Source organism: Oncorhynchus mykiss, chromosome 9 (genome assembly GCF_013265735.2).
Source record: "Oncorhynchus mykiss isolate Arlee chromosome 9, USDA_OmykA_1.1, whole genome shotgun sequence".
In the NCBI taxonomy this organism is placed as follows: domain Eukaryota; kingdom Metazoa; phylum Chordata; class Actinopteri; order Salmoniformes; family Salmonidae; genus Oncorhynchus; species Oncorhynchus mykiss.
Window position 1 is genome coordinate 71,395,709 of NC_048573.1, and position 27,081 is coordinate 71,422,789.

Sequence of the window (27,081 nt, forward strand, 5' to 3'; positions counted from 1 at the left end):
TAACCTAGCTCACTATGGTAAGACACTGTTCCTCATCATGATGTAGTCCTATAACCTAGCTCACTACGGTAAGACAGACTGTTCCTCACCATGATGTAGTCCTATAACCTAGCTCACTACGGTAAGACAGACTGTTCCTCACCATGATGTAGTCCTATAACCTAGCTCACTACGGTAAGACAGACTGTTCCTCACCAGACAGTTGCTTCTACATCAGGTGTGTGCCACACAGACACCGACACACCACACCTGTTCTGCTCCTCCACCAGAAATAATCATTAGAACAGATTTGCCATTGCTTGCACTTGCCAGGCTTTAAAAAACATATTTTGTCAGGATCCGTCTCGTTGCTGTGGCGATTTTGCGCTACAGCCCAACTGTCATTTTAGCTGATAATTTTTTTTGGGGGGGAGGACCAATGGGGGCAATAGAATCTTATATCACAATATTTTTTGGGTACATAATCACGATAGGACAAAGGTTGACATGGCCCAACCCTACTAAGGTGTTGTCGTTCCCGTTTCCAGTGTGGTCTGTCTGACTCTCAGCTGGTATCTAAGGTGTTGTCGTTCCCGTGTCCAGTGTGGTCTGTCTGACTCACAGCTGGTATCTAAGGTGTTGTCGTTCCCGTGTCCAGTGTGGTCTGTCTGACTCACAGCTGGTATCTAAGGTGTTGTCGTTCCCGTGTCCAGTGTGGTCTGTCTGACTCACAGCTGGTATCTAAGGTGTTGTCGTTCCCGTGTCCAGTGTGGTCTGTCTGACTCACAGCTGGTATCTAAGGTGTTGTCGTTCCCGTGTCCAGTGTGGTCTGTCTGACTCACAGCTGGTATCTAAGGTGTTGTCGTTCCCGTGTCCAGTGTGGTCTGTCTGACTCACAGCTGGTATCTAAGGTGTTGTCGTTCCCGTGTCCAGTGTGGTCTGTCTGACTCACAGCTGGTATCTAAGGTGTTGTCGTTCCCGTGTCCAGTGTGGTCTGTCTGACTCACAGCTGGTATCTAAGGTGTTGTCGTTCCCGTGTCCAGTGTGGTCTGTCTGACTCACAGCTGGTATCTAAGGTGTTGTCGTTCCCGTGTCCAGTGTGGTCTGTCTGACTCACAGCTGGTATCTAAGGTGTTGTCGTTCCCGTGTCCAGTGTGGTCTGTCTGACTCACAGCTGGTATCTAAGGTGTTGTCGTTCCCGTGTCCAGTGTGGTCTGTCTGACTCACAGCTGGTATCTAAGGTGTTGTCGTTCCCGTGTCCAGTGTGGTCTGTCTGACTCTCAGCAGGTATCTAAGGTGTTGTCGTTCCCGTGTCCAGTGTGGTCTGTCTGACTCTCAGCAGGTATCTAAGGTGTTGTCGTTCCCGTGTCCAGTGTGGTCTGTCTGACTCTCAGCAGGTATCTAAGGTGTTGTCGTTCCCGTGTCCAGTGTGGTCTGTCTGACTCTCAGCAGGTATCTAAGGTGTTGTCGTTCCCGTGTCCAGTGTGCCACAGAGTCTACCCCATGCAGAAGAGACTCACTCAGCACATGAAGACACACAGTACCGAGAAACCACACATGTGTGACAAGGTAACAGCACTGAGACACACATACGCACGCTCACACACACGCATGTTCAAGAAAGTAAATTAAATGAATTCATCTTAATTATCAACTTTGTTTTTAAATGTGAACGAGGAGACCTGTGTATTATTGGAATAGTTAATCACTGTCACCATTAATCATTACAATAATCCACTCAAATCAATAATGTTTTTTGAGTTACAATCTCAGGTTTTCATTTAAAATCTTTATAAATCTCTGTATGTGCTTTGACTGCAGTGTGGGAAGTCCTTCAAGAAGAGATATACGTTCAAGATGCATCTCCTCACACACATCCAGAGTGTTGACAACAGCAGGTCAGTACAGGATGTAGTGCCATTTTCGCTAACGTAGCCCCTTAGCGGAACTTGGCCCCTTAGCGGAACTTAGCCCCTTAGCGGAACGTAGCCCCTTAGCGGAACGTAGCCCCTTAGCGGAACGTAGCCCCTTAGCGGAACGTAGCCCCTTAGCGGAACCTAACCCCTTAGCGGAACGTAGCCCCTTAGCGGAACCTAACCCCTTAGCGGAACGTAGCCCCTTAGCGGAACGTATGCCCCTTAGCGGAACGTAGCCCCTTAGCGGAACGTATGCCCCTTAGCGGAACGTAGCCCCTTAGCGGAACGTAGCCCCTTAGCGGAACGTAGCCCCTTAGCGGAACCTAACCCCTTAGCGGAACGTAGCCCCTTAGCGGAACCTAACCCCTTAGCGGAACGTAGCCCCTTAGCGGAACGTATCCCCTTAGCGGAACGAAGCCCCTTAGCGGAACGTAGCCCCTTAGCGGAACGTATCCCCTTAGCGGAACGAAGCCCCTTAGCGGAACGTAGCCCCTTAGCGGAACATAAACCTAGTCAGTCCTGTGAGGCCATGGTGGTGTTCAGTACACACTGGAGCAAAAACAATTTGCACCGTGAAAGAAAAATCTACTTCGAATTCACCCTGTTTCAAAACCTTTTTCTCCTACCATACACGACACAGTCGACATGTTTGGATTCAAGACCTGCGATCTAATGCATGTTTCTATTCCAGGTTCAAGTGTGAGTTCTGTGACTATGACTGTGACAACAAGAAGCTCTTGCTCAACCACCAGCTGTCCCACACCAACGACCGGCCCTTTAAATGTGACTACTGTAAATACTCCACCTCTAAAGAGGACTTCCTGGTCTCACACCTGGCCATCAAACACACAGGTGAGTCACCAATGATTTGATTTGGCACAGTAGCTAGCCTAGAGGCTAGCGAGACGGAGCAGTAGCCAAAAGGTTGCTGGTTCAAACCACAGGCCTAGCGTACAGTGGGAACTGAACTGCTGGTCTCTGATCTCCTGTCATTGTACCCTTGATTATGGCACTCAGCCCCTTAATTGCTCTCCTTCCAGGGGGCGCTGCACTGAGACTGACCCTGTGCCTCTCCGTGGCTAATGCATGTTTCCGTGTGTAAAACATTTCTTCCTCCCAGGAGAGAAACCGTTCTCCTGTGAGATGTGCCACTTCATGACGAAACACCGTAAGAACCTGCGTCTGCACGTCCAGTGTCGCCACCCGGAGGCGTTTGAGGAGTGGAGCGCTACGCACCCTGAGGAGCCCGTCAGGCGGAGGAGGAGACCTTTCTTCACCCAGCAACAGATAGAGGAACTCAAACAGCAACACGACGACACACCGGGCCTACAGAACACTATAGTACGTCTGGAGAGCCTGGTCCCAGATCTGTTAGGGTTGATTACAGGCATAGCCTGGTTCCAGATCTGTTAGGGTTGATTACAGGCATAGCCTGGTCCCAGATCTGTTAGGGTTGATTACAGGCATAGCCTGGTCCCAGATATGTTAGGGTTGATTACAGGCATAGCCTGGTCCCAGATCTGTTAGGGTTGATTAGATGCATAGCCTGGTCCCAGATCTGTTAGGGTTGATTACAGTCATAGCCTGGTCCCAGATCTGTTAGGGTTGATTACAGGCATAGCCTGGTCCTAGATCTGTTAGGGTTGATTAGATGCATAGCCTGGTCCCAGATCTGTTAGGGTTGATTACAGGCATAGCCTGGTCCCAGATCTGTTAGGGTTGATTAGATGCATAGCCTGGTCCCAGATCTGTTAGGGTTGATTAGATGCATAGCCTGGTCCCAGATCTGTTAGGGTTGATTAGATGCATAGCCTGGTCCCAGATCTGTTTGGGTTGATTACAGGCATAGCCTGGTCCCAGATCTGTTAGGGTTGATTAGATGCATAGCCTGGTCCCAGATCTGTTTGGGTTGATTACAGGCATAGCCTGGTCCCAGATCTGTTAGGGTTGATTACAGGCATAGCCTGGTCCCAGATCTGTTAGGGTTGATTAGATGCATAGCCTGGTCCCAGATCTGTTAGGGTTGATTACAGGCATAGCCTGGTCCCAGATCTGTTAGGGTTGATTACAGGCATAGCCTGGTCCCAGATCTGTTAGGGTTGATTACAGGCATAGCCTGGTCCCAGATCTGTTAGGGTTGATTACAGGCATAGCCTGGTCCCAGATCTGTTAGGGTTGATTACAGGCATAGCCTGGTCCCAGATCTGTTAGGGTTGATTACAGGCATAGCCTGGTCCCAGATCTGTTAGGGTTGATTACAGGCATAGCCTGGTCCCAGATCTGTTAGGGTTGATTACAGGCATAGCCTGGTCCCAGATCTGTTAGGGTTGATTACAGGCATAGCCTGGTCCCAGATCTGTTTGGGTTGATTACAGGCATAGCCTGGTCCCAGATCTGTTAGGGTTGATTACAGGCATAGCCTGGTCCCAGATCTGTTAGGGTTGATTACAGGCATAGCCTGGTCCCAGATCTGTTTGGGTTGATTACAGGCATAGCCTGGTCCCAGATCTGTTAGGGTTGATTACAGGCATAGCCTGGTCCCAGATCTGTTAGGGTTGATTAGATGCATAGCCTGGTCGATTAGCCAATTGGAAAGACATCACAAACTGATCTGTAAACAGGCTTGGTGAGCTTCTCTTGCATTTCTATGCTTTGGAATATGAACAGCTGCAGGTTCAGAATAGAAAAGCTGCAGGCCTGTGACTCTGTTTTTTTCCCCTGTGTTAGCTGGCGGTGGATCCTGACACACTACAAGCCATGCAGACAATGCAGAACGCCTCAGTCTCCCAAGATGCAATGGGAAACACCACCATCATCTACGAACAGGGTCAGTGATTCCTGCCATACAAAAGGACAGACACAAATGACATGGATGAAAAAATACCTTTTTATGGCTCAATATAAATGTATTGTCTCAACAGAAATTGATCAGTTGATCTCCTCCAAACACATTAACAACATTTGCATGTACTGTATAGTATATTGAGTGTAAGGCATGACTGAACCATGTCTGAGACTCTCTCGCCATCTCCACAGCCGGAAACTCAGACCTGTCAGCCCAGAATGCTTTGGATCTGCTGTTGAATATGAGCAACGCCAGAGAGCTGGTGGGAAACTCACTGCAGGTACTGCCCAAAGCTTTGGTTTTTACATCCTGACAAGGTTCTATCCTGCCCTCTATCTGACAATCCATGGTTAGTTGACCTATCCATGGTTAGTTGATCTATCCATGGTTAGTTGATCTATCCATGGTTAGTTGATCTATCCATGGTTAGTTGATCTATCCATGGTTAGTTGATCTATCCATGGTTAGTTGATCTATCCATGGTTAGTTGATCTATCCATGGTTAGTTGATCTATCCATGGTTAGTTGATCTATCCGTGGTTAGTTGATCTATCCGTGGTTAGTTGATCGATCCATGGTTAGTTGACCTATCCATGGTTAGTTGACCTATCCATGGTTAGTTGACCTATCCATGGTTAGTTGATCTATCCATGGTTAGTTGATCTATCCATTGGTTAGTTGATCTATCCATGGTTAGTTGATCTATCCATGGTTAGTTGATCTATCCACCCAAGGAGCAGTAGAAATGCTATGGTCTGCGTGAATAGGAATGCATCTGCATTCTGTCTATGAGCAGCCTTTCTGTCTGTTACCTCAGGTACAGGTGTTGAAGTCGTCTGACTCCAATGTTCTAGAAGCAGGCTCCTGGACGGGCGTTACCTCGGCGACAGGGGGAGGGCAAAAAGTAGTGACCTTTCACGTGTCTGAGACCGGCGAGACCCTGGTGCAGGAGGTACATTTATGACATATATTATTATATACTAGTATTATGATATTATATGCTATTATTATAGTATACTATTATAATATATTATTATATACTATTATTATAATGTATTATATTATTATTATTATTATAGTATACTATTATAATAAATTATTATATACTATTATTATAGTATACTATTATTATGATATATTATTGTATATTATATACTATTATAATATATTACTATATACTATTATTATAATACATTATTATATACTTATTACAGCATACTATTATAATAAATTATTATATACTATTATTATAGTATACTATTATTATAATATTATTGTATACTATTATGATATATTATTGTATACTATTATTATGATATATTATTATATACTATTATCACATTATTGTATACTATTATTATGATATATTATTGTATATTATTATTATTATAATATGTTATTGTATAATATTATTATGATATATTATTGTATATTATTATATACTATTATTATAATATACTATTATTATGATTTATTATTATAGTATACTATTATTATTATATACTATTATATACTAGTATTATATTTATTATTATAGTATACTATTATTATGATATACTATTATTATTATTATTTATTATATACTATTATTTTATATATTATTATATACTATTATTATTATATTATTATATACTATTATTATTATTATATTATTATATACTATTATTTTATATATTATTATATACTATTATTTTATATATTATTATATACTATTATTATGATATATTATATACTATTATTTTATATATTATTATATACTATTATTATTATATTATTATATACTATTATTTTATATATTATTATATACTATTATTATGATATATTATTGTATACTATTATTATGATATATTATTGTATACTATTATGATTTTTTGTTTATGATATGATTTATTATTATGATATACAATTATTATTATATATTATTGTGATATATTGTTGTATACTATTATGGTATATTGTTGTATACTGTTATTATTGTATATTGTTGGATACTGTTATTGTTGTATACTATTATGGTATATTGTTGTATACTGTTATTATTGTATATTGTTGGATACTGTTATTATTGTATATTGTTGGATACTGTTATTATTGTATACTATGATTGATTTATCATGGGCGTTTGATTTATCATGGGCGTTTGGTTTATCATGGGCGTTTGGTTTATCATGGGCGTTTGATTTATCATGGGCGTTTGATTTATCATGGGCGTTTGATTTATCATGGGCGTTTGATTTATCATGGGCGTTTGATTTATCATGGGCTGGACCTTTTTACTTCTAGATGACGTTGTGTGGTGTCGACTGGGTTTGTTGTCTGTTCTGTTTGTTGGTGTTCATCTTTGTTTTTCACACAATCAAAATGTTAATCACCTAAATAATGATCCATTAGGTCCAGGATGTGCAGGAGGGTTATGAGGCAGGGACCAATGAGAATGGAGAGATCACCCAGGTGGCCATCCAGGCCTATGAGGGGGCAGAAGGCTTCAGTGTGTTGGAACAGGTGGAACAAGCTACAGAGGAGATCCACAGCACCGGACCTGGGTACAGGTACAACACCATGGTCTCACCAGGGTCGTGTTTAGTAGAGCAATGTGAGAGAAAAAAAAATCCTCTGCTCTCATTGGACAAGTTCAGGAAGTTCAGGAAGCACTCCCTCGTTTTCACTGCATTCCTATGTGTGTGTGTGTGTGTTGTGTTTTCAGCAGTGGCGAGGGGAGTCCTCAGCCCATGGAAGAAGAGGAGGAGGGAACAGAAATAGTCAGAGAGAATGGAGAAAAGTACTACCTGACCTCCGGGCTAGGGGATGGGGTGCTGCAGCAGGTCGAGGTAAGCCTGAAGCGAACCACCGCATCCATAGCTCTGTCTATGAGTGGTTACATTTATCCAGTCCCGTCCCTCAGCTTTATACCAAACCATGTGGTCAGGATTGTGGCTTTTTGGTTCTGTTCGGTCGAACAGAAGATGGCTGAGAGGTCATCAGTGGAACATTTTAGTACGGTTGTACTAGACGATTTTGCCGTTCCAGACTAATTTTCATGATTGGGGTGAAATCCTGTGAACTTGGGCTAGGATCAGTACGTCGGGTCTCGTGTACTATGAACTGGTCAGGTACGCGTCGATGACGGCTGTTCCGTTCTCCAGACTTCTGTCGGCTGTCCCGATTTGTAGTACATTTTCGGACATGTCAGAAATGTTGGTGGTGCGATTTTGTAGTCTGAACAGCGTTACGACGCGCAATTGGGCAAAGGGCTACAGCCAATAGCCAATGAGCACTCAGCATGTGAGACCAAAACGACGACGGTGAAGAGGAAGTCATCATCATCATCAACAACAACTAGCAGCAGCAAGGCACCGTGTGGACTGAAGTGATGGGAGACAGACTGGTGGAGCTGTGGAGAGAACACTGCTGGCTTTTCAATATTAATATTATCCACGTCTGCCCAACCATTGGCTGGTCCATAATTTCCGCCTCTTTTTTTAGAAAATTGATTTTATTTATTTTTTATAATAATAATATAAGCAGCTCGGGAATTTCCGTGGATTTTTTTTTTTTTTCCCTCTCCCGACACCTGAGAAACGCAGGGCAGAATCAACTAGGGAGTCATGGTGTAAAGTGAGCACCCACGTCCTGGGGTTTGGGATGGGCGGAAGGAAAGATCTGGGATCAAGGAAATGTGAGCAGGTCCAAGTGGTTAAGATTTTAGAAGTCATGTAGTTTATGCCTCGTATTAGGCTGCAGAAAGCCGTCTCACCCTGGGGCATCTAGACAGAGGGAGGATATCAGAACCAAGTCCACCCCAGAAGTCTGCGTTCTGATAAGTCTCATCCTCACGCTCTCTTTCTTTCTCTCACTCTCTCTCCAGCTGAGCAGTGAGGCCCCGGGTTCTCCCTCCATGGTGGGTTCTCCCCAGCAGAACCAGCTCAACCCTAAGAGGTTCTCCTGTCGTATCTGCATGGAATCGTTCCACGGCCGCAGTGACATGGAGAACCACAAGAGGGCCCATATCGACCCATCCACCTTTAAGTGTCCCGACTGTGACTTCACTGCCTCCTCCTGGCCAGTTGTCAAGGTGGGTGGGGGGGTGTAAACTATCTTTGATCAGCTTTGAGACATTTTAATTACATGGTGAATTACTTGGTGAAATACATGGTGAATTACATGGTGAATTACATGGTAAATCTCAAAAGGGTTTTTCTTGAGGAGAAGGTCTGAGGGGCTGAAACGTTCTCCTCCAATGCCTTTTCAAAACAAGGGTAGGAGATGGGGCACGGAGGGCGGCTAGGAGATGGGGCACGGGGGGTGGCTAGGAGATGGGGCACGGGGGGTGGCTAGGAGATGGGGCACGGAGGGCGGCTAGGAGATGGGGCACGGGGGGTGGCTAGGAGATGGGGCACGGGGGGCGGCTAGGAGATGGGGCACGGAGGGCGGCTAGGAGATGGGGCACGGAGGGCGGCTAGGAGATGGGGCACGCAGGGCGGCTAGGAGATGGGGCACGGAGGGCGGCTAGGAGATGGGGCACGGAGGGCGGCTAGGAGATGGGGCACGGAGGGCGGCTAGGAGATGGGGGGCGGCTAGGAGATGGGGCACGGAGGGCGGCTAGGAGATGGGGAATGGAGGGCGGCTAGGAGATGGGGCACAGAGGGCGGCTAGGAGATGGGGCACGGGGGGCGGCTAGGAGATGGGGCACGGAGGGCGGCTAGGAGACGGGGGCGGCTAGGAGATGGGGCACGGGGGGCGGCTAGGAGATGGGGCACGGAGGGCGGCTAGGAGATGGGGCACGGGGGGTGGCTAGGAGATGGGGCACGGAGGGCGGCTAGGAGATGGGGCACGGGGGGTGGCTAGGAGATGGGGCACGGAGGGCGGCTAGGAGATGGGGCTCGGAGGGCGGCTAGGAGATGGGGCACGGGGGGCGGCTAGGAGACTGGGCACGGGGGGCGGCTAGGAGACTGGGCACGGGGGGCGGCTAGGAGACTGGGCACGGGGGGCGCCTAGGAGACTGGGCACGGGGGGCGCCTAGGAGACTGGGCACGGGGGGCGGCTAGGAGATGGGGGGAGGCTAGGACATGGGGCACGAGGGAAGACTTTTGACAGTCACCACATAAATAGAGGTTGAATGTATCGTTTACAGCCTGTAAAGGCAGCGTTGATCTTGTCCTGATCTACAACTACTTCCAAAGCATTTCAACACATGGTTGTCCCATTCCTTTCCCCAGACCCACATGGTCATGCATGCCTACCTGAGACCTCACAAGTGTCCCAGCTGCAGCTTTGCCTCCAAGAACAAGAAGGATCTGAGGAGACACATGATGACGCATACCAACGAGAAGCCCTTCACCTGCCAGATCTGTGGACAGAGGTATGTACCCAAAGACAGTCAGATTGCAGATTTCTCTTGTTCTATTAAGATTTATACATACAGTGCACTGAAGCAATTCCCTACACAAAGGCATTGATTGGTGTAAACATAAGCTAAAGCAGTGATGACACTGGTGTGTCCTGAGAAACTATGAGGTGTGCCTTGAGGAACTATGAGGTGTGTCCTGAGAAACTATGAGGTGTGCCTTGAGGAACTATGAGGTGTGCCTTGAGGAACTATGAGGTGTGCCTTGAGGAACTATGAGGTGTGCCTTGAGGAACTATGAGGTGTGCCTTGAGGAACTATGAGGTGTGTCCTGAGGAACTATGAGGTGTGCCTTGAGGAACTATGAGGTGTGCTCTGACACTTTCCCTAATCTGAACACTCACTTATGAATGGTTAACTTTTTATTAAGGAGAACCAGTGACACTGGAAGGAAAAATCCCGCCCAGAATAGCCAGGCACACGTGTGAGAGGCTGTTCCATTTTGTATCATTTGAGGGGCGCGCATCACGAGTCAAGTAATTTTGTATAATTTTTACTTCGCCTGTAAGAACCATTAGCACAGGCAAGTCTGATTTTAGGTTTAGCTGTGCCAGCTAATCAAATAAATGTATTCATCACGGTGGGACCATTTTACGAAGCAGAAAGCCGCTCGTCTCAAGCCCAAATCGTTGAAAAATAAAGACCCATGCATATCAAGTTATTATATTGCGTATTCGCCGGACGCTCTTAAAGGGGTACACACAAATTAATCATCATGAGTAAGGAGCTATAACAATAGTTCAAATCAACACTACTTAATCTATTTAAAAATTTTAAAAAATGTAAAGTTTGTACTGAAGAAGTGATGATTTGCAGTATAGATCAGATGAGATGGAGGGCATTACCACTAAATAAATGACTGTGTCACAGTTCCAAAGGGTATGGGAACCACTGGGCTAGAGAAAGGTTCCGCCATATTTCTTACACCAGTCCTTTCCTTTTTTTAAAACATTTTTATTTTTTTTTTATTCATGAGGGGATGTGAAAAAGTGCACACTTGGAGCAGAAGGGTAGAGAATGGTGACTCATGATTTAGTGAAATATCCATGTTATTCTTTCAGGTTTAATCGCAACGGCCACCTCAAGTTCCATATGGAGCGACTCCACAGCCAGGACCCTCCGACAAAGAAGAGCCGCTCTGGAGCAGGCTCCCAGCAGACCATCATAGTTAACAATGACGAGGAGGCTCTCGTCACGCTACAGTGTAAGGGAACCATACTTAAGAGCCTACACACTAGCACACACACACACACACACACACACAGATCGTTTCACTGGTTGAATATGTCAATCTCCATCCATACCATCTGACAGTCTGGTTGATATACTGTACACACACCCTAGGGCAGTACACATAGCTCCCCCAAAGGTGGTTTTGAAATGCTCACATTTTAATGTTATTCTATGGTAGACATTAGCCTATTGTCTGACCTGGTCTTTGTCCCTGTGTGTCTCCAGCAGCTCTGCAGGCAGGACAGACTATCAGCCCAGAGCAGCTACAACAGGCCTTGGGTCAGGACCACATCATAGTGTCCCAGGAACAAGCCTTGGGTCAGGACCACATCATAATGTCCCAGGAACAAACCTTGGGTCAGGACCACATCATCATGTCCCAGGAACAAACATTGGGTCAGGACCACATCATAGTGTCCCAGGAACAAGGCCTGGAAGACCAAGAGGAGGCCACGTACATTCAGCAGATCACCACAGTGGACGGACAGACGTTACAGTACATGACAGGAGACAACCAGGTGACTGATGTACACTGTAGATCAGGGGTGTCAAACTGGGGCCGTGATGTACACAGTAGATCAGGGGTGTCAAACTGGGGCCGTGATGTACACTGTAGATCAGGGGTGTCAAACTGGGGCCGTGATGTACACTGTAGATCAGGGGTGTCAAACTGGGGAGGGGGGGGGTCAACAAGGTCCAGGAGGTCTTCAACGAGGTCCAGGAGACCGCACTGAAAATCGGTTATATTTTCTCGCCACTAAAATTTGATAAAAAGTCCTCTATCCAGTACTTTAGAATTTTCAATGTTCCATGACTATCTATCTTTCATTTCTGTGATTTATTTGTGAGCTGAACACAGTCAATAAACTGTATGAATGTGTAGATCCATCATATTTTATGAACAGTTTTAGAGTATTTTAAAGTAATATTGAGTTTATTATAATTTTTTACTCAAACCAACCGCGGGCCGGATTGGACCCCCTGTCGTACTGGATGTTTGATACCCCTGCTGTAGATAGAGCTATATCTAGATACCAGAGGTGGCTAGTGGATAGAGATATAGGAGGACGGTCACATGGTTTCCATGTGTTCGATATCTTTCCACCCGTTCCATTCTAGCCACTACAATGAGCCCGTCCTCCTATACTTCTACCCACCAGCCTCCTCTGCTAGATACATACAGTAGATTCCTTTACAAATGGAGCTAGATATGACTACTTACAGTGTATTCGGGAAGGATTCAGACCTCTTGACTTCTTCCACATTTTGTTACTTTACAGCCTTATTCTAAAATGGACCAAAACATTTTAATTCCTCATCAATCTACTAGACACAATACGTCATAATGGCAAAGCGAAAACAGAAATACCTTACTTACATAACTATTCAGACCCTTTGCTATGAGACTTGAAATTGAGCTCAGGTGCATCCTGTTTATTTATTATGGGGTATTGTGATGTCATTATGGGGTATTGTGATGTCATTATGGGGCATCGTTTGTAGATTGACGAGGAGTAATTATTTATTTCATCTGTTTTAGAATCAGGCTGAAACGTAACAAAATGTGGAAAAAGTCGAGGGGTCTGAATAATTTCCGAAGACACTGTAACAGTATGATACAGAGACGGGACAGACAGTGACAATCTAATTCTCCTCCTTTGCCCTCCCAGGTCTAGTTCTCCTCCTTTGCCCTCCCAGGTCTAGTTCTCCTCCTTCGCCCTCCCAGGTCTAGTTCTCCTCCTTCGCCCTCCCAGGTCTAGTTCTCCTCCTTTGCCCTCCCAGGTCTAGTTCTCCTCCTTTGCCCTCCCAGGTCTAGTTCTCCTCCTTCGCCCTCCCAGGTCTAGTTCTCCTCCTTCGCCCTCCCAGGTCTAGTTCTCCTCCTTCGCCCTCCCAGGTCTAGTTCTCCTCCTTCGCCCTCCCAGGTCTAGTTCTCCTCCTTCGCCCTCCCAGGTCTAGTTCTCCTCCTTCGCCCTCCCAGGTCTAGTTCTCGTCCTTCGCCCTCCCAGGTCTAGTTCTCCTCCTTCGCCCGCCCAGGTCTAGTTCTCCTCCTTCGCCCGTCCAGGTCTAGTTCTCCTCCTTCGCCCGCCCAGGTCTAGTTCTCCTCCTTCGCCCTCCCAGGTCTAGTTCTCCTCCTTCGCCCGCCCAGGTCTAGTTCTCCTCCTTCGCCCACCCAGGTCTAGTTCTCCTCCTTCGCCCTCCCAGGTCTAGTTCTCCTCCTTCGCCCTCCCAGGTCTAGTTCTCGTCCTTCGCCCTCCCAGGTCTAGTTCTCCTCTTTCGCCCTCCCAGGTCTAGTTCTCCTCTTTCGCCCTCCCAGGTCTAGTTCTCCTCTTTCGCCCTCCCAGGTCTTGTTCTCCTCTTTCGCCCTCCCAGGTCTAGTTCTCCTCCTTCGCCCTCCCAGGTCTAGTTCTCCTCCTTCGCCCTCCCAGGTCTAGTTCTCCTCCTTCGCCCTCCCAGGTCTAGTTCTCCTCCTTCGCCCTCCCAGGTCTAGTTCTCCTCCTTCGCCCTCCCAGGTCTAGTTCTCCTCCTTCGCTCTCCCAGGTCTAGTTCTCCTCCTTCGCCCTCCCAGGTCTAGTTCTCCTCCTTCGCCCTCCCAGGTCTAGTTCTCCTCCTTCGCTCTCCCAGGTCTAGTTCTCCTCCTTCGCCCTCCCAGGTCTAGTTCTCCTCCTTCGCCCTCCCAGGTCTAGTTCTCCTCCTTCGCTCTCCCAGGTCTAGTTCTCCTCCTTCGCCCTCCCACGTCTAGTTCTCCTCCTTCGCCCTCCCACGTCTAGTTCTCCTCCTTCGCTCTCCCAGGTCTAGTTCTCCTCCTTCGCCCTCCCAGGTCTAGTTCTCCTCCTTCGCCCTCCCAGGTCTAGTTCTCCTCCTTCGCCCTCCCAGGTCTAGTTCTCCTCCTTCGCCCTCCCAGGTCTAGTTCTCCTCCTTCGCCCTCCCAGGTCTAGTTCTCCTCCTTCGCCCTCCCAGGTCTAGTTCTCCTCCTTCGCCCTCCCAGGTCTAGTTCTCCTCCTTCGCCCTCCCAGGTCTAGTTCTCCTCCTTCGCCCTCCCAGGTCTAGTTCTCCTCCTTCGCTCTCCCAGGTCTAGTTCTCCTCCTTCGCCCTCCCAGGTCTAGTTCTCCTCCTTCGCCCTCCCAGGTCTAGTTCTCCTCCTTCACTCTCCCAGGTCTAGTTCTCCTCCTTCGCCCTCCCAGGTCTAGTTCTCCTCCTTCGCCCTCACAGGTCTAGTTCTCCTCCTTTGCTCTCCCAGGTCTAGTTCTCCTCCTTCGCCCTCCCAGGTCTAGTTCTCCTCCTTCGCCCTCCCAGGTCTAGTTCTCCTCCTTCGCCCTCCCAGGTCTAGTTCTCCTCCTTCGCCCTCCCAGGTCTAGTTCTCCTCCTTCGCCCTCCCAGGTCTAGTTCTCCTCCTTCGCGCTCACAGGTCTAGTTCTCCTCCTTTGCCCTCCCAGGTCTAGTTCTCCTCCTTTGCCCTCCCAGGTCTAAATCCCCTCCTTCGCCCTCCCAGGTCTAGTTCTCCTCCTTCCCCCTCCCAGGTCTAGTTCTCCTCCTTCGCTCTCCCAGGTCTAGTTCTCCTCCTTCGCCCTCCCAGGTCTAGTTCTCCTCCTTCGCCCTCCCAGGTCTAGTTCTCCTCCTTCGCCCTCCCAGGTCTAGTTCTCCTCCTTCGCCCTCCCAGGTCTAGTTCTCCTCCTTCGCCCTCCCAGGTCTAGTTCTCCTCCTTCGCCCTCCCAGGTCTAGTTCTCCTCCTTCGCGCTCACAGGTCTAGTTCTCCTCCTTCGCCCGTCCAGGTCTAGTTCTCCTCCTTTGCCCTCCCAGGTCTAGTTCTCCTCCTTTGCCCTCCCAGGTCTAAATCCCCTCCTTCGCCCTCCCAGGTCTAGTTCTCCTCCTTCCCCCTCCCAGGTCTAGTTCTCCTCCTTCGCTCTCCCAGGTCTAGTTCTCCTCCTTCGCCCTCCCAGGTCTAGTTCTCCTCCTTCGCTCTCCCAGGTCTAGTTCTCCTCCTTCGCCCTCCCAGGTCTAGTTCTCCTCCTTCGCCCTCCCAGGTCTAGTTCTCCTCCTTCGCCCTCCCAGGTCTAGTTCTCCTCCTTCGCCCTCACAGGTCTAGTTCTCCTCCTTCGCCCTCACAGGTCTAGTTCTCCTCCTTCGCCCTCCCAGATCGAGTTCTCCTCCTTCTCGCTCCCAGGTCTAATTCTCCTCCTTCGCCCTCCCAGGTCCAGTATATCATCTCTCAGGATGGAGTCCAACACTTCCTACCTCAGGAGTACGTGGTGCTATCAGACGGGAACCACATCCAGATGTCAGATGGCCAGATCATCCAGTATGAGCATGATGGGGCCTTCCTGCAGGAGCAACAGGTGAGGGAGAGAGGACCCCCAAAAACAAAATGACTCAATCCAGAATAAATATTTATTTTAGTATAATTATGTAATGGAAAGGTGCTATACAGTGCCTTCGGAAAGTATTCAGACCACTTGACTTTTTTCAAATTTTGTGACGTTACAGCCTTATTCTAAAATGGATTAAATAAATAAAATATCAATCTACACATAATAGCCCATAATGACAAAGTGAAAACAGGTTTTTAGATTTTTTTGCAAATGTATAAAAAAATTCAGACCCTTTGCTATGAGACACGAAATTGAGCTCAGGTGCATCCTGTTTCCATTGATCATCCTTGAGATGTTTCTACAACTTGATTGGAGTCCACCTGTGGTAAATTCAATTGATTGGACATGATTTGGAAAGGCACACACCTGTCTATATAAGGTCCCATAGTTGACAGTGAATGTTAGAGCAAAAACCAAGCCATGAGGTCGAAGGAATTGTCCGTAGATCTCCGAGAAAGAAAGGATTGTGTCGAGGCACAGATCTGGGGAAGGGTACCAAAACATTTCTGCAGCATTGAAGGTCCCAAGAACACAGTGGCCTCCATCATTCTTAAATGGAGTTTGGAACCACTAAGACTCTTCCTACATTTGGCCGCCCAGCCAAACTGAGCAATCAGGGGAGAAGGACCTTGGTCAGGGTGACCAAGAACCTGATGGTCACTCTGACAGAACTCTAGAGTTCCTCTGTGGAGATGGGAGAACCTTCCAGAAGGACAACCATCTCTGCAGCACTCCACCAATCAGGCCTTTATGGTAGAGTGGCCAGACGGAAGCCACTCTTCAGTAAAAGGCACATGACAGCCCCCTTGGAGTTTACAAAAGGATTCTCAGACCATGAGAAACAGTATTCTCTCCTCTGATGAAAGCAAGATTGAACTTTACAATAAGTCTGTAATGTAACATAATGTGGAAAACTCAAGGGGTCTGAATACTTTCTGAATGCACTGAATGTGCATTGCTTACTCTATTGTTTGATAACCGTATGTTAGATTGTTAACTGTTTGTCAAACTGTCTTGCAGATTGCCCTGAGTCATGACGGGCAGATCCAGTATCTTCCCATCAGTTCAGAACAACAGATGGTCAGTCCTGAGGACCTGGAGGTTGCTGAACATTCTGCCATTACTGGTATGTTAACACACGGTCTGCTTCATACACACGGTCTGCTTCATACATGCTGTCTGCTTCATACATGCTGTCTGCTTCATACATGCTGTCTGCTTCATACACACTGTCTGCTTCATACACGCTGTCTGCTTCATACACGCTGTCTGCTTCATACACGCTGTCTGCTTCATACACGCTGTCTGCTTCATACACGCTGTCTGCTTCATACACGCTGTCTGCTTCATACACGCTGTCTGCTTCATACAAGCTGTCTGCTTCATACAAGCTGTCTGCTTCATACACGCTGTCTGCTTCATACACGCGGTCTGCTTCATACACGCGGTCTGCTTCATACACGCGGTCTGCTTCATACACGCGGTCTGCTTCATACACGCGGTCTGCTTCATACACGCGGTCTGCTTCATACACGCGGTCTGCTTCATACACGCGGTCTGCTTCATACACGCGGTCTGCTTCATACACGCGGTCTGCTTCATACACGCGGTCTGCTTCATACACAGTGTCTGCTTCATACACGCTGTCTGCTTCATACACGCGGTCTGCTTCATACCCGCTGTCTGCTTCATACCCGCTGTCTGCTTCATACCCGCTGTCTGCTTCATACACAGTGTCTGCTTCATACACAGTGTCTGCTTCATACACAGTGTCTGCTTCATACACAGTGTCTGCTTCATACACGCGGTCTGCTTCATACACGCTTTCTGCTTAATACACGCGGTCTGCCTCATACACACGGTCTGCTGCAATCACACGGTCTGCTGCATACATCTGACCAGGGTTCTCAACTCCTGCCAGCTACGGGATGTGCTGGCTTTCCTTCCAACCCTGTAGCAACACCTAGTTCAGTCCATCCAACCCTGTAGCAACACCTGGTTCAGTCCTTCCAACCCTGTAGCAACACCTGGTTCAGTCCTTCCAACCCTGTAGCAACACCTGGTTCCGTCCTTCCAACCCTGTAGCAACACCTAGTTCAGTCCTTCCAACCCTGTAGCAACACCTGGTTCCGTCCATCCAACCCTGTAGCAACACCTGGTTCAGTCCTTCCAACCCTGTAGCAACACCTGGTTCAGTCCTTCCAACCCTGTAGCAACACCTGGTTCAGTCCTTCCAACCCTGTAGCAACACCTGGTTCAGTCCTTCTAACCCTGTAGCAACACCTGGTTCAGTCCTTCTAACCCTGTAGCAACACCTGGTTCAGTCCTTCTAACCCTGTAGCAACACCTGGTTCAGTCCTTCTAACCCTGTAGCAACACCTGGTTCAGTCCTTCCAACCCTGTAGCAACACCTGGTTCAGTCCTTCTAACCCTGTAGCAACACCTGGTTCAGTCCTTCCAACCCTGTAGCAACACCCGGTCCTTCCAACCCTGTAGCAACACCTGGTTCATGTTATCCCAAGGACTTCTGAGTGGCGCAGCGGTCTAAGGCACTGCACCTCAGTGCTAAAAGTGTCACTACAGACCCTGGTTCGATCCCCTGCTGTATCACAACCGGCCGTGATCGGGAGTCCCATAGGGCGGCGCACAATTGGCCCAGCTTCGTCCGGGTTAAGGGAAGGTTTGACCGGGGAAGGCCGTCACTATAAAATTAGAATTTGTTCTTAACTGACTTACCTAGTTAAATACAAATCCTCATGGTCTCTATACGTAACACCAGGATTTGTTGATTATTTGAATCAGTGGTTTTAGAGGGCACAGGCTGGAACAAAAGGGCTCAAGAACTGGAGGTTGAGAACATTGAAGTGGTTGTTCATTAGTTTATTAACACTACCTGCTCTCCCTCCCTCTCTGTTCCAGCTGTAGCAGATGCAGCCTTGCAACAGACCCAGACGGTCTATACAGAGGCCACACAAGAACAGCTGGAGCAGCTACAACAGCAGGGAATCCAGTATGATGTCATCACCTTCACCGATGAGTAGAGACCCTCGGATGGAAGTCGGGAGGGATGGCTCTCTGTGATTGCGGACTTGTCTCCTAGTATGATGTCTACTATTGGCTGCCTGATGTCCGTATGTAGTGCAGGACTAGTACGGGGGAACCACGATGACCAGTGACCTCCAGCATGGTTCGACATGATCGGCCCGAGCGAGACTGCAGAGAATCTAAAAATCATTGTATAAAATCATCCAAAACAGCTACTCATTATGCGATCAAGATTGGCAAATCTTGGCAGGGTCTTGCCTAGGTCCATCCCCTAGAACACACTGCTCTACTCTCTAGAAGCTCTGCCGTGCTTCAGATACCCAGAACCCACTGCTCTACTCTCTAGGAGCTCTGCCATGCTTCAGATACCCAGAACACACTGCTCTACTCTCTAGGATCTCTGCCGTGCTTCAGATACCCATAACCCACTGCTCTACTCTCTAGGATCTCTGCCGTGCTTCAGATACCCATAACCCACTGCTCTACTCTCTAGGAGCTTTGCCATGCTTCAGATACCCATAACCCACTGCTCTACTCTCTAGGATCTCTGCCGTGCTTCAGATACCCATAATCCACTGCTCTACTCTCTAGGATCTCTGCCGTGCTTCAGATACCCATAACCCACTGCTCTACTCGCTAGGAGCTCTGCCGTGCTTCAGATACCCATAACCCACTGCTCTACTCTCTAGGAGCTCTGCCGTGCTTCAGATACCCAGAACCCACTGCTCTACTCTCTAGGAGCTCTGCCGTGCTTCAGATACCTGGGATGCTCGAAGCAGCCCCAGAGAGGATTCTAGTGGCTGGTAGATCTATCACTCATAGTGGGAGTGATGAATAGATGAACTCTCACTGTTAAGTAGATCTATAAACAGAAGCTTTTGTAAATTCTAAATATTGTACCCGTCGCTTCTAAGTTAATCAATAGGGGCTGATGTACATTAAAGAACAAAGTTACACATGGTTGGATGATCTAGACTGTGTCTGAAATGCCACCCTATTTCCTACATAGTGCACTACTTTTGACCAGGGCCCTTCAAAACTGGTGCACTAAATAGGGAATAGTTTGTATTTTGGTACGTAGGCGTACTCTGTAATTATTTAAGATCTGCGGTTTCCTCAACACCTGCTTTGACTTGCAAGACAATGTCACAAAAGAAGAAATTAAAATGGCTGATGTGTTTTAGAATAAAGCACAGCTTCCAATGGACGTTTAGTTTTGAATAGGAAAGGACTGTGTGAAGACTGCCTCTGGAGGATCGGAGGACTGTCAGACTACAGGGTTGATTGTGATTTGTGGTTTAAAAGGAGTGGTTAATCATTTGGTCATTTGTACATATATTTTTGCATATGAAGCATTTTGTTCCATGATTTGCTTAAATGAAAATTGCTGAATAAGCTAAAAGCTGATGCCAAATAAATCACAACATTTACATATGAATCATTTTGCAGACGCTCTTATCCAGAGCGATTTAGAGGAGCAATTAGGGTTAAGTGCCTTGCTCGAGGGCACATCGACAGATTTTTTTCACCTAGTTAACGCAAAGATTCAAACCAGTGACCTTTCGGTTTCTGGCTCAGTGCTCTAATCGCTAGGCTAGCTGCCACATTACTACATTCTGTCAGATCTTTCACTTCCCTTATTGTGATTTTGTTTTCTGATGCTTTAATTTTGACCAGATAATTTTGTTTTTCTATGACAAAAACATTCTAGAGGTGTTGTGATACTACTTGAAACTGTGATACCTGAGCTGGTACCATGACAACAGTACAACCAATCATCCTTCTACTCTAAGCCAATAATAAGTGTTCTGAAACTTGTAAATTGCAAGTTAGAGACGCCCCCCCCCCCCCCCCACCCAAATGAAGGAAGTGTGAATCACAAGGCTGGTCTCGGAACAATACAGTAAAAGACCTGTCAACTCCAGTTGCCTTTTTTTGGTTGGTGACTAGGATGTGTGCGAACAGCTGCACAGCCTCAGTGAGTACTTGACTGAAGATGAAGATTCTCTTTCTCTTGATTCTTCTGTTAGGTGAGATTTTATCCAGTTTTGTCTCATTTAAGATAAAAAAATATATATGTATATATATAAAATTTGCGAGAGTCCCACATGAAAAAATTATCTAGTATACTGTAGTGTTTTTGCAGACTGTACTATACTGTAGTATTTACTGTAGTGTTTTGAAAATATATATATTATTATCTTTGGCATTGAGGCTTTCTCCTTCAGGAATCCTACTGGAGAAATACTAAATCCTTGTTCACACTTCAGACCTTAATGCTCTAATCAGGTTTGTTTTCAAAATCTATTTTGGACAACTGAGCAAGTTACAAATGACCAAATTAGATGTGTGTGTTCAGACAGCAGTCGTTTGCTGACACGGCTACGCTAGTTGTCATAGTAACGACAGGAAGTTTCCCAGTTGCTTTGAATGTTGAAAATCATAGTGTAAAAACACTTTTAAAGCCTCAAAGGACAAAGATGATCCAACTTTCAAAACAGGTTAATTTTGGTTATCCACAGAAGTTAACTAGCTAGCTAGGTACAGCGCATTCAAAAACAATTCACACCCCTTGACCTTTTCCACATTTTTGTTTTTAAAATGGACTCAATTGAGATTGTGTGTCACTGGCCTACATATTACCCCATAATGTCAGTGAAATTGTGTTTTTTTTTTTTTTATGTTTACAGATGAATTTAAAATGAAAAGCTGAAATGTCTTGAGTGAATAAGTATCCAACGCCTTTGTAATGGCATGGACTCACTCTGTGCAATAATAGTGTTTAACAGGATTTTTTTTAATGGCTACCTCATGTCTGTAGCCCACACATACAATTAGCTCTAAGGTACCTCAGTCGAGCAGTTCATTAAATTTCAAACACAGATTCAATCACAAAGTCCTGGGAGGTTTTCCAATGCCTCGCAAAGAAGGGCACCTATTGGTAGATGGGTATAAATAAAAAAACACATTGAATATCCCTTTGAGCATGGTGAAGTTATTTATTATACTTCAGGTGGTGTATCAATACACCCAGTCACTACAAAGATACAGGCGTCCATCCTAACTGAGTTCCCGGAGAGGAAGGAAACAGCTCAGGGATTTCACCATGAGGCCAATGGTGACTTTAAAACAGTTTATAGAGTTTAATGGCTTTGATAGGAGAAAACTGAGGATGGATCAACAACATTCTAGTTACACCACAATATTAACCTAAATGACAGAGTGAAAACAAAGGAAGCCTGTACAGAATACAAATATTCCAAAACATGCATCCTGTTTGCAACAAGGCATTGAAGTAAAACTGCAAATGTGGCAAAGAAATTAACTTTGTTCTGAATACAAAGCTTTATGTTTGGGGCAAATCCATGGTGGTGGCTGCGTCATGTTATGGGTATGCTTGTCATCAGCAAGGACTAGGGAGTTTTTTAGGATAAAAAATAAACGTAGTAGAGCCAAGGACTGGCAACATCCTAGAGGAAAACCTGGTTCAGTCTGCTTTCCAAAAGACATTGGAACAATTCACCTTTCAGCAGGATAATAACCTAAAACAGTTGTGATTTAAATCTGCTTGAATATCTGTGACAAGACTTTGAAATGGTTGCCTAGCAATGATCAACAACCAATTTGACAGTGCTTGAAGAATTTTGAACAGAATAATGGGAAAATATTGTACATTCTAGGTGTGCAAAGCTCTTAAAGACTTAACCAGAAAGACTCACAGCTGTAATCGCTGCCAAAGGTGATACTAACATGTATTGACTCAGGTCTGAATACTTTTTTTTTTTTCACTTTTATTATGAGATATTGCGTGTAGATGGGTGCGGGGAAAAATATATATTTAATCTGTTTGGAATTCATGGTGTTAAAACAACAATGTGGAATAAGTCAAGGGTTATGACTCATTTCTGAAGGCACTGTAGGAAGGTGGCTTGAAATGGCTTTTTGGCTGTTCACAATGCAGGAAAAATAACAGATTTTAATCAGATATGCAAAAAAACCCACTTCAAACTGCCCATGGAAACGAGGCTTAAAAGAGCACATTTTCCATAACCTGTAGGTAGGACTGGGGTCTGAATGGACTCTTCTCTCTTTTCAATAAGCTGTAGACAACACAATATGTTCTATACTTGGCATGTAGGTCTCTCACTTATGGGTGGCACACAATAAGATATGGGGAAAGGGCAGGGTGCATTCAGAAAGTATTCAGACCCCTTGACTTTTTCCACATTTTGTTACGTTACAGCCTTATTCTAAAAATGTATTAAATGTTTTTTCCTCATCAATCTACACAGAATAAAAAAACAGTTTATATTTTTTTATTTGAGCAAATTTATTCAAAAATATCTTATTTACATAAGTATTAAGATCCTTTGCTATGCAACTTCATCCTCCTTGAGATGTTTCTACAACTTTATTGGAGTACACCTGTGGTAAATTCAATTGATTTGGACATGATTTGGAAAGGCAAACACCTGTCTATATATGGTCACACAGTTGACAGTGCATGTCAGCAAAAACCAAGCCATGAGGTTGAAGGAATTGTCCGTGGAGCTCCGAGACAGGATTGTGTTGAGGCACAGATCTGGGGAAGGGTGGCCTTTATGGTAGAGTAGCCAGACGGAAGCCACTCTTCAGTAAAAGGAACATGACAGCTCGCTTGGAGTTTGCTAAAAGGCACCAAAAGGATTATCAGACCATGAGAACCAAGATTCTCTGATCTGATGAAACCAAGATTGAATTCTTTGGCCTGAATGGAAACCAGAACAATACCATCACTACGTTGAACCATGGTGGTGGCAGCATCATGCTGTGGTGATGTTTTTCAGTGGCAGGGACTGGAAGACTAGTCAGGATAGAGGGAAAGATGAACAGAGCAATGTACAGAGAGATCCTTGATGAAAACCTGCTCCAGAGCGCTCAGGACTTCAGACTGGGGTGAAGGTTCACCTTCCAGCAGGACAACAGCCCTAAATACACAGCCAATACAACACAGGAGTGGCTTCAGGACAAGTCTCTGAATGTCCTCGAGTGACCCAGCCAGAGCCCGGACTTGAACCTGATCGAACATGAAAATATAGCTGTGCAGCGACACTCCCCATCCAACCTGACAGAGCTTGAGAGGATCTGCAGAGAAGAATGGGAGAAACTCCCCAAATACAGGTGTGCCAAGCTTGTAGTGTCATACTCAAGAAGATTCAAGGCTGTAATCTCTGCCAAAGGTGCTTCAACAAAGTACTGAGAAAAGGGTCTGAATACTTATGTAAATGTGATAGTTAAGTTTATTTAAATTTTAATATGTTTCTATAGTAAGTACTGTATAATATTATATAGTTAACTAGTATTTTTTCATGTGAGGGGGGAGGAATCTGTTTGTTTAATTTCTTAGTGTGTTTGTTTGATAGATGTCCCTGAGATGGAAGCACAACAGAGGATGGTGGTGAATGGACAAGTGTTGCTGAGATTTGTCTTTCCTCCTTTCTACAATGGTTATGAGAAGTTCTGTTCTAAACTATATCCTTGGGGAGTTTCTGTTATTGTGAATACCAGGGGATATGTCAACGACTTCTACGAGGGAAGAGTATCCACAACCGAATACAACGGTGGAATGGACGTTGTGATATGGAATTTAAAGCCAGTGGACACTGGCAACTACAGGTGTGCTATTGTCACCATTGGATGGAATCATATCTACAAAGACTATAACCTCCAGATTGGTAAGAATGATCATAAATAAATCATACCATATCTTATATGAAGTTTCATCTGGGGTTAGAAAGTTATTCTGTTGTATTCTAGGAACTGTGATATTGTAAACCAGTCAGTGTTGAAGACAAATCTGTACAGGATGAGGAAGTCACCTTTTTTAAAATAACAACATAACTGTATTGAAATGAGTGCTTATTAAACTCAGTCTCTGTTTAGATAGTGGTCGACGTAGCGGTCCAGTATCCCCTCGACCTCCGGTCAGGTCAACCATCAGCCCCTTCATCTTCTCTTCCTCATCAGACACCTCTGGGCCTGTTTTCACCAAGGACCACAGTGACAGCCCCAGGTGCAATCTCTCCCTAACACTGGTTAATTATTCCTCGTAGTTGATCGTGTTATAGTTGATCATATTTCTGGGAGCGTTTTAATGCCTGTGTTAATATGTTGTCATGTTTGTCTAATTCACCTGGTAGTGTTCCCTGGAGCTTTGGTTTACCACTAGCTGCAGGTCTTTGCATCGCTATGGTGATTGTGATCAGCTCAGTAGTCCTTGTTGTGGTTCATCACAAAATCATCACGAAAAGTAAGAGGACAAACCTTCAGTGTTTCATAGATAAATTGCTGTTCATGTTGAAATCATTTTTAAAATGCGTAGGCTATGACCTTTGTAGCCAGTAGCAATGATTTTTTTTTAAATAAAAAAAATTGTAGCACTGTCTGTTCTTTGTTTTTAAATTGATGTAATAACCTCGTTCTTCGCAGAGAAATGTGGAGCAACTTCCAGTGACTCAGCTGCACACATCCTCTCAGTAAGTGCTAAAGGTGGACTTTGTCTCTGTGACTCAGTGTCAAACGTCTTTTGTCCCAGAAACAACAACCAAAGAATAATTATTGTGTTTGAACTTGACGTTGCCATTATGTATTTTCCCTGTTGACGTCTTCTGTAGTGTGCCCCGTACTGAACAGTTTATTAACTACTTATAAATATGTATTACTACTCATAACGTATACCTTAAAGTCCCAATGCTGCTGTTTTTATCTCATCAAAACATATGTGCGTAAGAATTAGGTACCTTACTGTAATAGATGTTTCATTAGAATGGGCAAAAATAAATGTCTCAAGCAATAGGACTTTCTGGGAGTGTTCTAAGTGGGGACACTTCTGCTCATGCAAACCTGATGATTTTAGAAAGTCCTGTCCTGTGTAGAATGTATTTTCAACCAGCGACTATCAGGAAATGGTACTGATCACATGTGTTCTCACTTTCAATGTTAGTTTCTGTGTTATTGCACAACGGCTGATGAAACTATGAAAAAACAGGAAAAACTGAATTTAAATATGTAATATGCAGGATGTCCTTCAGGAGGAGAACAGTATTGTCTACACCACAGTGGACTTCAAGCCTCATGAGAACCATACCACTGAGCTGTATGCTAACCTACAGACACTCCGCAGCCCCAGAAGCACCGACTCACACAGAGAGCCTGCTGGAACAGTGGTGTACTCCACACTGGCTAGCAACCAACGCTGAACCGGATTATCTTCCTGATGATCCCAGAACTCCAATGTTAGAAAACCTGCATTGTATAACCTCAACCTGGTTTAGGGCTCTATTCAATCAGATCCACTTTAGTCGATGATTAAAGTGGGGGGGGGGGGGTTTGCGGTATTGGAGGTGGAACTGCTTACAGGTTTATCAAATCCACAAGCGGCTCCGGGCATTATACCTAAAGGTGGACACTGCCATTGGCTGCACGGTGTCACCATAATAGAAAACCCACGCAGCTTTGTTTACACGTTTGAACGCTGTTTGAACGCTGTTTGAACGCTGTTTGAACGCTGTTTGAACGCTGTTTGAACACTGTTTGAACACTGTTTGAACACTGCAATGTGAGATGTAATCTACACCTCGAATTAGGCTTATTTTTTGATTTGAGCGTCATTATTTCTGTTTATAAACTGGGTGGTTCGAGCCCTGAATGCTGATTGGCTGACAGGCGTGGTATATCAGACCGTATACCACGGGTATGACAAAACATTTATTTTTACTCCTCTAATTAAGTTGGTAACCAGTTTATAATAGCAATAAGGCACCTTGGGGGTTTGTGATATATGGCCAATATACCACGGCTAAGGGCTGTGTCCAGGCACTCCGCGTTGTGTCGTGCATAGAACAACCCTTAGCCGTGGTATATTGGCCATATACCACACCTCGACGGGCCTTATTGCTTAAATAGCCTACATATTCTTGCTTTGAACTTCTAACAGGAGTGGGACGGGTGCGATCAATTGTCACGCAGACACAAGAGCAGCTGCTTACCGATTTGACCGCTCGAACACAGTTCCACCTCCGACACCGCCAAAACATCAGCTGTAGGGGTGTCGGCTATCGCCAGTTAACGCTTGATTTTCCATCGTGTTGATGTCGTGTTGATATCATGGGACGGTCAGTCGTTGTATCCACAGCTCTGTCTATTCATTTGAGAGTGGTTACATTTCTCCAGGCCCATCCCTCAGCTTTTTACCCAAACAGAGGTGGGGTGACCACTTTGTTTCAGAAACAGATTCTAGCTTTAAAGATTCTA

General features: G+C 45.6%; 2 protein-coding genes across 5 annotated transcripts in view; both read left to right on the forward strand.

Annotated features, from left to right (window-relative positions):
• Positions 1 to 19,956, forward strand: part of znf335 (zinc finger protein 335) — a 39,248-nt gene extending 19,292 nt beyond the window's left edge. The window contains exons 15-30 of one of the 4 annotated variants that reach the window (XM_036988912.1): positions 1,408 to 1,548; positions 1,801 to 1,877; positions 2,587 to 2,747; positions 3,016 to 3,236; positions 4,623 to 4,722; positions 4,932 to 5,020; positions 5,558 to 5,692; positions 7,132 to 7,289; positions 7,445 to 7,568; positions 8,606 to 8,812; positions 9,957 to 10,099; positions 11,206 to 11,348; positions 11,603 to 11,895; positions 15,568 to 15,711; positions 16,765 to 16,870; positions 18,664 to 19,956. In XM_036988912.1, the coding sequence (XP_036844807.1) occupies positions 1,408 to 1,548; positions 1,801 to 1,877; positions 2,587 to 2,747; positions 3,016 to 3,236; positions 4,623 to 4,722; positions 4,932 to 5,020; positions 5,558 to 5,692; positions 7,132 to 7,289; positions 7,445 to 7,568; positions 8,606 to 8,812; positions 9,957 to 10,099; positions 11,206 to 11,348; positions 11,603 to 11,895; positions 15,568 to 15,711; positions 16,765 to 16,870; positions 18,664 to 18,785 (2,364 nt within the window). In that variant the 3' untranslated portion in view covers positions 18,786 to 19,956. The remainder of the gene's footprint in view (positions 1 to 1,407; positions 1,549 to 1,800; positions 1,878 to 2,586; positions 2,748 to 3,015; positions 3,237 to 4,622; positions 4,723 to 4,931; positions 5,021 to 5,557; positions 5,693 to 7,131; positions 7,290 to 7,444; positions 7,569 to 8,605; positions 8,813 to 9,956; positions 10,100 to 11,205; positions 11,349 to 11,602; positions 11,896 to 15,567; positions 15,712 to 16,764; positions 16,871 to 18,663) is intronic. The other 3 variants (XM_036988913.1, XM_036988914.1, XM_036988915.1) reach the window with 3 other exon arrangements.
• Positions 19,957 to 20,019: 63 nt separating this feature from the next.
• LOC110532798 lies at positions 20,020 to 26,544 on the forward strand. The gene is made up of 6 exons (XM_036988916.1): positions 20,020 to 20,819; positions 24,192 to 24,503; positions 24,712 to 24,841; positions 24,969 to 25,078; positions 25,258 to 25,304; positions 25,848 to 26,544. The coding sequence occupies exons 1-6, from the start codon at positions 20,786 to 20,788 to the stop codon at positions 26,025 to 26,027; spliced, it is 813 nt and encodes a 270-aa protein (XP_036844811.1). The 5' UTR covers positions 20,020 to 20,785; the 3' UTR covers positions 26,028 to 26,544.
• Positions 26,545 to 27,081: the final 537 nt, after the last annotated feature.

Excerpts from the sequence above, each read along its gene's own strand:
- LOC110532798 (XM_036988916.1), top strand. The coding sequence starts at position 20,786 with ATGAAGATTCTCTTTCTCTTGATTCTTCTGTTAG. Across the intron at positions 20,820-24,191 it reads TCTCTTGATTCTTCTGTTAG|ATGTCCCTGAGATGGAAGCA; the intron begins GTGAGATTTTAT and ends TTTGTTTGATAG. Across the intron at positions 24,504-24,711 it reads AGACTATAACCTCCAGATTG|ATAGTGGTCGACGTAGCGGT; the intron begins GTAAGAATGATC and ends GTCTCTGTTTAG.